An 11,876-nucleotide genomic window follows, 5' to 3' on the forward strand; every position below is an offset into this window, starting at 1 on the left:
TAACACCTAGGTGAAAAGTCTAGAAATGTGATAAACTATCTGTGTGCCCAATTTCATTCAAATCCGTTAAGCTAATCCTGAGATCGTGTGGCTATACAGATATGCATACAAGAATTGCTCGTTTAAAGTTATAAAATACAAAAAAAAAATTGTGACATGTACATGAAAATCGCCGATACATGTGTATTTTTATTTTTTATCCCCTTTCCGAAAAAGTATATTTGGTTCGTAGAACTGAATGTGTGTAACGGGGTGTTATTACTAAATAAGTATTAATCTTGAAAGTTGTGTTTGGTTGCTCAAATAAAAATATTGAAAGTTGTGTTTGGTTGCTCAAATAAAAATCTTGAAAGTTGTTCGGCTTAAATTATTGTAAAATAACATTTCGAGATAAAAGCTGTTGAAATTTTGAAATGTTAGAAGCCAGGTGATGAGCTTAAGCAGGTTCAAAGTATATTTTAGGCTAATAAGAAAACATGATTTTTTAAATATACTAAATGGCTTTACCCTTTGATTATGTGGAATAACAATGGCTCGGCAACGTCCCAAGTAAGTGGGTTTAACGACCGACTGACACTGCTGCTTACCTACCTATCCTTTAGTTATCTCACACGAACTAAAAACTGGTTGAATTGTGATCCGTATATCACTTTTGTGAGAATTAAGAGTAGTTGGTTCACCTGAGGACGAAGTTATAAAATAAATATTATAATATAAATATAATTTTTGGATGTTTGGCCGAGATCCTGCTCCTATTGGTAGTCTGTGTATTGATGTTGTTCCACAGAAGGAGGGGCTTACAGTTTTGGGCCGACTTCGAACGACAAATGGTTTTTATGAGGGGCTTTTTCATGGAAGAAATATACTTGGAGGTTTGCCCTTGCCTGCCGAGGGACGACCGTTATCAGAAATTTTTTTTTTCTATCATTTTGGTGTTTCAAGCACTCCCGCATGGTAGTCACACACCAATCCATTGGGTTAAAGCGGACGCCGTCATTATCAGTTGAATCGGATGAAGTTATGCCTGCTTGGGAAACACTGTAATAATCTGGGAATTTTTCTTACTATTGAAGTTTCAGGACCAGATATTGCAGAGGACTCGTACAATAGCACTCAGTTTATTGCTGATGAGTTATTGGTTTTTTAGTAATTTGTAAAGAAGTTCTAGGTATGACGTTTGCCTATTAAAAGGTGCGTAATTTAAATAGTTTGGCTTAAAAATTTTAACATGCAACGGAAAACCGCTTGGAGAATATTCAATCTCATCTGCTCCAGCAGATCTGTAGCAGCAATGAAATGACAGATAATTCCATGTACAAACATTAGTGGATGTACTATGTGCCTTGAGGAATGAGATTTCCAATTTATTAACAAATGTGCAAAGCGTCCCATAAGATGAACTTGGCTCGTGAAAATAAAGAGATTGCAGAGAAAACCGGACAAAGTTTGCGTTGAACTCTTTCAATCCTTTGGAAGTATAAATTGGATTCCAAATTATTGAGATATATTCTAACTTTGGCCTCAATAGAGAATTATAAAGCGTTTTTCTAGTATAAGGATCTTTACAATCTCGCTCATAACGTCGCCCGAAGCACAAATTGGGATCGGTCCTAGGAACACCTAAGAAAAAAAAAGCGAGGTTAAAACGAATACAAATGCCATTAAGAAAAGCAAGAATGGTACTCTAAAACACACCAAAGGTGGTAATGAAGGGGTTTGTTTGGACAGGTAGGACCTTAAACAAAAAAGGAAAAACATACTGCGACACAGAATCAAAAGTTTTACTATGTGGACAACGTCTCTTTGATGACCAGTTTTAAATGATAAATCACAAAATAGAGAGACATCACCAAGGTTGCGATTACCAACGCAGAACGCCGACAGCTAAAACCATGTTAAAGCTGATAAATTATTTATTTTACAAAGAAGTGAAAAAGCTTCCAAAAAGCTTTAAGAGTTCTTTCAGCATTCTTGGTCCCATACATAAAAATCTTATTGGATACAACTTTTCAGCGGTCAATAAGTTTGCCTGTAACGGTAGTGTGAATGCTTTTTCAAAACAAGTCCTTCTATTTTAACATGGACCTTTTAAAACTATATTCATTAACTGATTCGGAAATGTTGTTTGGCTTCCAGATACATAATGCGGCCTATACCACGAAAATCACTGGATATTTAAAAGGAATGCTGCTTATTAAGGAAGTTGAAGTGATACGAAATTTATAATTGGCGCTTACACTCTTTCTTGGGTGTTTGGGCCAGCTGTTCCTCCTATTTTGTGGTGTGGGTCTTTCTTCACAAATAGAACGACCTACAGTTTTAAGGCAGATGATTTTTTATGAGGCGTTTTTGTCATGGCGGAAATACACTCGGAGGTTTGCCATTGACTGCCAAGGGGCGACCACAATTGAACAAAAAACTGACTCTATGTTTGATGTTTCATACCCCGACTTTCGAATACGGGCACTAGCGAATAGTAGTCAAACACCAACCCATTCGGCTACATCGGCTCTCATAGATAGTTATAGCTCATTGACACACACATCTTTTGATAACAGTTTGGCGGAACTACTCCTTTGGTTTTTGGTGTATATCTTGAGTGTATTCCACAAATGGATAGCTCTATAGTTTGATGCCATCTAGAAACGGCGTGAGGTTCTTTCAAGCAACCTTTTTTTAGTTTTGTTTTAAGTGAAGGCTCCTAGAAAAATACAACAGTTTTACCATTTGATATTTAATGGCAACTCTGTATATATACCAATTCGGCTATGGAAGAAAGTTCACCTAGACAGTGGGCAAGTAGACAAGATGATTTATTTCTCTTATACAGGGTGGGCCAAATAAGACCTACTAATGTTAAGCATAAATAACTTTTTTATTTTTTGACATATTATATTTATTTTTCTCCTTTTGTAGGTTATAATCGAGTTGTTGGAAATTTATTATGGAACCCTACAGTACAACACAACGCGTTAAAATTATCGAGATTTTCTATTCTTGTCAACGATCAATTGTTTTAACGCAGCGTAAATATCGGCAATAATGTTTTGATGTCGGATGAAGCGCATTTCCATTTAAATGGTTATGTCAATAGACAAAACTGCAGATTGTGGGGCTCTGAAAATCCAAGGGCAACACACCAACATCAGTTGCACCCATATAAATGTACTGTTTGGTGCGGTGTAATGGCCACTAGAGTTTTCGGTCCATATTTCTTCGAAAATGAGGTTGAAACGCCGGAATCGATTTCAGGAGCTCCTTACCTAATTTGTGACTTCAAAAAGAAGGAGCAACTGCGGCTACTGCTAGGCAAACTATGGACCTGCTGCGTGAAATTTTTGGCGAACATCTGATTTCCAAAAATTCAGATTTCCCTTGGCTACCTCGTTCGCCAGATTATACTGCGCTCGACTTCTTTTTATGGGGATATTTAAAAGACAAAGTGTATCTTAATCAACCAGACACTATTAGACAGCTGAAGCAAAATATTCGAGACGAAATACTGAGCCTTCAACCCGAAACATTACGTGGTGTAACGGAAAACGCGTTAAAAAGAGTCAATATTTGTATCAAGAAAAATGGTGGACATTTGTCTGATGTAATATTTCATACATAATTTCCATAAAATATATTCAATGTATAAAAACAATTAACCAAAATAAATGATTATTGCAAAAGTTATTTGTGTTTAACATTAGTAGGTCTTATTTGGCCCATCCTGCATATTTTTCAAACTAGCTGAAAAATGGGAAATTAATACAAGATCGAAAGCCAAGAAATATAAAGACATTTTTATTTTATGTTCGAAACTATTTAAATAGGTACAAAAAATTTTAGTAAAATAACAAAATCATGAGGTCATCACTAAACATTAAAAATAATTTTACCGAGCTCAAGACCAGCTGGTTTGTCGAAAATTCAAAATATGAAAAATAAAATATAAATAAAATATAAAAATAGTTGAAAGTGGTAAAGGTTATAGCCGCTATTTCGGAGATCACTACATAGCCGAACCCGCGGCACTTTGTCAGTACATTAACTCTAAGTGCCATCTAACTTAAATTAGTTGTTGCGCTTTCCAACTTCATTTCAGCCAACTGCTATTAAGTGCGATTTTTTTACCTCCTCCTTTTACAAATTACACTTTTGGAATAAGAAAAATTGATTTTTACGTCCCCAAAGTACGTCTCTACGTACATATATACTACAGTCCTAACCTACGTACAACCCTACCGAATTCTCCCTTGAGGTTGTGGATGACCATCAATGCTTTTAGTGAAGGTTGTTTTATGGTTTTATCTGCAGCGAAAACTATTAAAAGTGACAGATTTTGCTCCGGAAATAGAAATAGTCAAACAGAGACATTTCACGTTGCCTGGGTGATCTTATCCGCTGAGTTTTTATAACCTAACCAGAAATATACATTCATGATAACAGGCCACTGATTGCAATTACAAAGAACTATTATTTGATCGCCAAGTGGAGTTGCGGAAGCTAAATAATTAAATGCGTTTACTGTAAATAAGAAGAATTTATACGACTTTGGAGGAGACCAGTGATTAATTAGTTGCAAGTTGGCTTCACAGAATGTCAGCCGCCAACCGACAAGGCTCAGCTACGAATATTTGTACGAAGTGCCACAAGCAGCTCTGGCATATAAGTAACTCTAAGGTCATTCAACTGACTCACATAAAACTATTTGTTTCACGACAAAAAGTAAGCAGCTTAAAATATTAGCCGATTCTACTACTGAGTTTCTACTTCCTTTACTGCCGCAAGAAGCTTTTTAATGATGTGTTATTTTACGTTAGTACTTTTTAATGTTTTGGCTTTTATACTTTCAAAATATTATATGTGCTCTGCACAAGTACGCATTACATACCGTATTATAACCATAGAGAAATATAAAAAATAATTGTATTTACTTTACTTTACAATTATTTTCAGCCAAATCACTGTGAAGTCGTGAGTGTGCAAAGTTATTTGTGAGCTGGAAAATGGGCACAAAGATCGAGTACGTGGACACGACGCATCTCTATGCAACCAAATACATACGCAACTCAAAGGCCATAGCCGTACTCTGGGCGATATTCACAATATGTTACGCTATCATCGGAATCGTTGCCTTTGTGACGCCAGGTTAGTGTGCCAGTCAATTGAATGGAATGAACAGTTGGCTAAGTTAGATTGCTTTTGAAATTTCTATCTTTACATGGCGGGGCATATACGAGTATATAATAAATACGTATGTTCATATTAGGGATGCCAAGCCCGGAATCTCAGTGTTAGAATTAGTTGATATTAGCCCTTTGGTAATTTATACATTTTTTTAGGTTTAAGTATAGGAATGATTTTGAATAAAATCTAATTGGAAAAAAATTCATATTAATTCAAATTACAAGACTTTCCCGTTGGGCAAAATGCAAGTAGACAATTTTTTGTTTACGTGAGTATGGATGTTTAGTCATATTTGATTAATTGTTATTTACTTTATGGAGAGCCTGAAATATGAAATATGAAAGTGCGTCAAAAGAAAGTGCCCACCACATATTCATTAGCTCTGACTATTTTTTACATTGTATATTAATTTTTATGTTCAATTATTTTTTATAAAAATACTGTTTATACTATCATATAACAAAAACCATATAAGGCAAAACTTAAAACTTTTTACAAAATTTTTTGAAATTCGGCAAAATTTCAAACCTTTTGCTCAGAATTTTTAGAAAATTTTCAAGTACACAGTTTTATAGATTATTGAATTTTGATAAAGTGCAAGCTTGAAGTGGTTTAAGAATCGCTTTTTTTCTTCCGATGAAGCTGTGTGCTTTCCATATAAAAAAATGTGAACGAGGCATTAAATAGAGAAAATGCTTTTGCGCGCGACCTAAAAACATTGTGACTTTTGATGAACTTGAAATTTGCATTTCATTATACCAAAATAAGGAGTTCTAAAATTGCGTACTTGAAATTTTGATGAAAATTTGTTCAATACAAAGTTTGAAACTTTGCTTTATAAGAACTGTGATTTAAATTAAAAAGTAAATAAATAAATAATTTAAACTTATCATATTTATTTTCGACGCTGACTGTACGGATAGAAAGAAATTATCCAGGTTTTCGCTTATGCTTGTCTTACATTTCTCTTTAAATATTAATTTTAATTTAATAATTTATTAATATTAATTTGATTTAGTTTAATTTGTATAATTAGTAGTTAATCTAAACGATGATTCTAAACTGAGAATTAAATAAATACTTCAAAAAAACTAATATTAATGCGTGAGGAATTATAATTTCTACTGTACTAGGAATTTATCTCAAAGATTATTTAATATGAAGTTTTAAAATGTTCTAGATTTTATAAAAAATATTAGGTTTATTGAATTACTACTGAATTGGAGAAAGTCATATCCTCCACGAATCTTAGATTCCCGGGATTACATTAAAAGTGTGACAGATTCCGAGATTGACATCTCCAGTTTATATACTAATACCGAAAATCATTCATTGAGGGAATTATTATAACACATAAATCTTTAGTTATACAAATTAAAAATAAAAAAATAAATTAGTGAACTTTATTAAAAAATACAGAGTGACTCAAATGCAAGTTACATTTTGGAACGGCTTTAAGTCAACATAATTCACTACTGGGCTCACTACTTTCGGTGCTGCCCGATTTCTGGTGTTTCGCGAGGAGGATATGTGAGAATTTTGCACCTAGCTTTTTTAGTACAACCTTTAATTAATGCTTCTCAGTTGTGGCCTTAGAGCAGCTCGAAGTGAACTTCGAAATTGGTCGGAAGCTTTCTTTCGGCGTATTTTCATCTAGTCAGCCATGTTAATACACCCACACTTTGTGCTAAGTCATGAAGCAATTGGCAGAGTGTTAGATTTAAGGGAATTTTGTGAACTAAAAGCGAAGATAAAAATAGTTTTGGTGTAGTTAAAGAGAGTGAGTTGTGTCATGAGCCATGAAAAAAACATTATTTTGACTTTGTAATGCCATTTGGTCGAATATAAGCCGCAATTTGAATGCCTTTATCTTTTGTTGGTTGCATTGAAATATTGAATTTATGGAAATTATTTAAGGACAACTCTTCGAACTATTAGAGTGACGGAGCCTTAGTTTGCGTTTTTTTCGCAAATATACGGTCGAATATTTGAGTTTTGTAAATTTAATATAATATAATAATAGGCGGCTGCCGTAGACGAATGGGTTGGTGCGTGATTACCATTCGGAATTCACAGATAGTACGTTGGTTCGAATCTCGGTCAAACCAAAATTAATAAAAACATTTTTCTAGTAGCGGTCGCCCCTCGGCAGGCAATGGCAAACCTCCGACTGTATTTCTGCCATGAAAAAGCTCCTCATAAAAAATATTTGCCGTTCGGAGTCGGCTTGAAACTGTAGGTCCCTCCATTTGTGGAACAACATCAAGACGCGCACCACAAATAGGAGGAGGAGCTCGGCCAAACACCCAAAAAAGGTGTACGCGCCAATTATATACACACCTTCTGCTCAAATATGAACGAGACGCTATCAATAAAACGGTCCGCGGATGACATATGGCAAAAATAAATTTTTGGTTTTTTGGTAGGACTGTTATAAGCTTACATGGCAAATTTCAGCGTGATATGTCACATAGTTTGTTTTCTGTGCTACTGTAAACAAGTCAAGCTCGAGTGTGTTCTTCGACTTTAACGATGGAAATTCAAGTTGAACAAAGAATTTGTTTGAAATTTTGTTATTCCAACAAAATTTCGGCTTCAGACGCCTTAAAAATGTTGTAGACAACCTATGGGGACTCTGCTCTATCGCGTGCACGTGTTTTCCAGTGATACAAATCGTTCAAAGAGGGCCGTACATCGGTTGAAAACTTGCCTCATGAACGTCGTCCAGCAACATGAGTAAACGACGAAAACATCGGAAAAGTAAAGGAAATTGTGTTGAAAATCGCACAAATCACAAAATCGGTTAACGCTGAATATTATTTAGACGTTTTAAAGCGTTTGCGCGAGAAGATTCGTCTTAAAAGGAAGGAATTGTGGGACAACAAGTCATGGTTCTTGCATCACGATATTGCACCAGCTCATACATCACGTCTTGTTCGCGATTATTTGAACAAAAATAATGTTAATATCGTTCCGCAAGCACCGTATTCGCCTGATATGGCTCCATGTGACTTTTTCCAGTTACCCAAGCTCAAGTTGCCGCTCCGTGGAAAACATTTTGAGACAATTGAAGTCATAAAAGAGAATTCGAAGAACACACTCGAGCTTGACTTGTTTACAGTAGCACAGAAAACAAACTATGTGACATATCACGCTGAAATTTGCTATGAAAGCTTATAACAGTCCTACCAAAAAACAAAAAATTTATTTTTGCCATATGTCATCCGCGGACCGTTTTATTGATACCGTCTCGTTCATATTTGAGCAGAAGGTATATATATAAATTTAATATAATTTTAATTTACTTTATTTAATTTCTTTCATTTTATTTTACTTTAATATAATTTATTTCATTTTTTTAATTTTATCTTATTTTATTGAATTTTTTTTTGCTGTATTTTTTTATTTTATTTTATTTTCTTTTAATTTTCTTTACATTATTTAACTTGAATTTAATTTATTGTACTTTATTTTATTTTATTTTAATTTTTTTTTATTTTATCTTACTTTAAAATATTTTATATTATTTTATTTTATATTTAGTGTTTATATATTTTATTTCATTCTTCTTTATTTTACTTTATTTTATCTTATTTTATTTTCCTTAATTTATGTTATCTTACTTTATTTCATTTTTATTTTATTTTAATTAATTTTTATCGCCCTTATTTGCTCGTATTCTATTTCCGCATTTGTATGATTTCTCCATTTCTAATTGCGTTGCTTGTCATTTCTTTGCAGAATGGGTTGGCGATCCAGACAATGAAAGTGCGGGACGCTTAGGTCTGTGGCAGGTGTGTCAGCGCGACGAGATATTCGACAATTGCAAGCGCCGTTGGGAGACCATACTTTCAGTGCCGACATTCTCGTTTCAAGTGCGTATCGCAGTCACCTTCGTGGCTAGCACCAATAAAATATCCACGTCTTTCAGCTGTCTTATCTCTATTCACTCATTTATTTGTTCTTTTTTCTTTTTTCATTCTTCATTTGTTTAATTAACCATTGTTTGCGCTTACCTACAACCAACAACAACGCGTCTTCATCACGATGAACAAACAGTTGGCAACATTCTTTATGGTTGCGGCGGTGGCATTGGCCTTGCTGACAATCTGCTTCTTGGTATTCTTGATCTTTATGAAGTCAACGAGAGTATTTCATATATGCGGTTGGATGCAAATCATATCAGGTCAGTATGCGCAGTATTCAGCATGTTTGTACATGTTTAGGTGCAGGTGTACATATGTATGTGTGCAAAGTATAAATAATTGAATGTAACAGAGTGCAATTGCAGTTGCTTGCATTGTGCACATACACATACACACATATAAACACATACATATGCCCATTAAATATGTTCATAGCGAATTGTTTTTTCATAAAGGTTTGCAAACATAATAATAAATGAAAAACTCTACTGACCGACATTCGAATGCAAAAAAATGTACTTGACGGCAAGCCCGAATCGCTGCCAAAGCAAAGCGATCAGATTAATTTGCAAAGGTAGTCATTTTTTTATTTATGTTGCTGTCAACACAATAGTTGAGCAAAAATTGTTATGAAATAAGTCGCTATTTCGGAGGAGAATTTCATTTACATAATTTGTGAAAATAGCCAAACATTTCGAATTTACAATAATTTTTATCCAAATTCACGAATTCCTATTATTTGGTTTTCTCTTTCCATTTAATCCAGCGCTTTGTATGATTGTTGCCTGCGCCGCCTTTCCGTTCGGCTGGAATTCGGACGATTTTCGCAAAATCTGTGGACCCGATGCGAATCGTTTTGAGCTCGGTCTGTGCGGCATCCGCTGGGCCTATCCTCTTGCCATAATTGGTTGCATCGACGGTGTTGTTTTGGCCACGCTCGCCTTTATACTTGCCACGCGACATGTGCGCCTACAGCCGGATCCACTCTACCAGAGTTCGCTCTACAAAGGTGAGTTTAGATGATTGTAGGAAAACGTTTCGAATTTCGAAATCATGACTTTTTCTCTTCTGACCAGGTGAGATTAACAACGCTTACATTACAGACGCTGTCAGCCTAGCCGGTTCGCGGAAGTCGCTGAATCTGCAGCCCATTTTGCTGGTGGCACCCCCGCACAACGTTGCCATCAACGGCGATGATACGATATCGCAATTCTCCTCGCGCACACCCAACCATCGATATCGACCCGACTATCCAATGCATCAGTTCTGAGGATTGCGCCCGTTTTGGCCAACCTCCTGCCTTGTACACTCTGTGCTGCCGACCCATTTTGTGATTTGTGATCCTCTGTGTGTTAAATATTTTATTTTCTGTTTTGAAAACTCTTTTTATTTTCTGTTGGTATTCTGAATGCAGGTTTTATGGACTGAAAAAAAGTAAAATCAAAACCTTGTAATAAAAGCTGTGCCGCACTTGTGTGGCTACCTGTAAATACGGTAAATAGGAATGTAATTTTATTGTATTTAAAATTGTAAAATGTACAATAGAAAATAAGTGTAAACCTAAATAAATTATTGTCTTTTTCTGAGTAAGTGAAGTCTCTCAAGATTTGTTTGTGAGGAAGCTCCTTATCCATTGTACGGATGAGTTCATTCGCTTGATGATTAGGTATTCCTGATCACTTTCACAAGTGAAAGAAATGTTTTTTTCTGCGTTTTTTTATTTGTTTCAATTCAGATTTACCGCAAGTAAATATATTCGTCTAACAGGGCATTGTCTAATGGGAAGGCGTGAAAACAGACTGGGGGTACCGCATGATGACTTTTTTCGAAGCTGTCGCGATATTAAAGAAGAGGAACCCGTGGGGCACCTCCTGTGTACATGCATTGCTCTACGAGTATACAGAACAAGGCTTTTCTCGTTAGGATTTGCCTTTCTTTGCAGCATTGAAGAGGTCTCTCAAGTAGGGTTGCCGAAATTAACAAAATTTATTAAATCAACAGGTTGGTTCAGATAAGGTTAGGTTAGGTTAGGTAGTGATGGTTGCCCAGAGAGTGGGCCCATTTGCACGAAAAAGTTTGGTTCATCCTTTGTGATACAACTGCAAGAGGGGGGAAAAGAGGTGAAGGAAAAGGACGATAGGACGAAAGGGAAAGGGGTTTGGAGGGTTGAGTGTTTGTGGACTGTGAACGGTGACTGGTCTGCGGTTGTTTTAACCTCTTTATGCTGCTGGTGAAGTTCATCAGATTTTTGTTATCAAGACTCGCTATATCAGCAGGCGCAGAAAAGAAGTGAGAACCAAGATGCTTGAATCTTAGTCATCCTCCATACAGCTGACGCAAAAGGGACTCGAAGTGATTCCGAGTCTCGCGGCATGTGTACCCCGCGGGCAGTGCCCCGTGAGGATGCCCACGAAATTTGAGAGATGAGATTTCGTCATCCTCAGAATATCCCTCGAACGCCTCCTATCCAAACGTGGCCAGAAGGACTTCGCGACCCTACACGTTCGTGTACTTACCCAGCGCTCGCTGAAAAGGGTGCAAAGCCCATCCTTTCAGGAGTAGTGCGCAGGTTGTCAAGGGGATTCCGATCCTCTCCTTTCGCGGGCATACCGCCTCAAGGGTCCCTTGTCTGGTCAGCTCGGTTCAGATAAGACTCAGGAGTGTAAAGGACGAGCACTAGTGGCATCACAACGGGACTATTCAGAGTCTGAGTGTGTCGGATGACAGCCACTCAACCTAACCCAACTGTAATATGATTATACAAAAAATGTT

The 11,876-nt window shown here is 36.1% G+C and overlaps 1 protein-coding gene across 3 annotated transcripts in view; it reads left to right on the plus strand.

Annotated features, from left to right (window-relative positions):
* The window catches only part of LOC129242652 (LHFPL tetraspan subfamily member 3 protein), a 34,327-nt gene extending 23,633 nt beyond the window's left edge, over window positions 1-10,694 (plus strand). For 2 of the 3 annotated variants that reach the window (XM_054879423.1, XM_054879422.1), the window contains exons 2-6: window positions 4,948-5,139; window positions 8,920-9,053; window positions 9,238-9,364; window positions 9,871-10,113; window positions 10,181-10,694. In XM_054879423.1, the coding sequence (XP_054735398.1) occupies window positions 4,998-5,139; window positions 8,920-9,053; window positions 9,238-9,364; window positions 9,871-10,113; window positions 10,181-10,374 (840 nt within the window). In that variant the 5' untranslated portion in view covers window positions 4,948-4,997 and the 3' untranslated portion in view covers window positions 10,375-10,694. The remainder of the gene's footprint in view (window positions 1-4,947; window positions 5,140-8,919; window positions 9,054-9,237; window positions 9,365-9,870; window positions 10,114-10,180) is intronic. The other variant, XM_054879424.1, reaches the window with a different exon arrangement.
* Window positions 10,695-11,876: the final 1,182 nt, after the last annotated feature.

Source organism: Anastrepha obliqua, chromosome 3 (genome assembly GCF_027943255.1).
Source record: "Anastrepha obliqua isolate idAnaObli1 chromosome 3, idAnaObli1_1.0, whole genome shotgun sequence".
NCBI lineage: Eukaryota > Metazoa > Arthropoda > Insecta > Diptera > Tephritidae > Anastrepha > Anastrepha obliqua.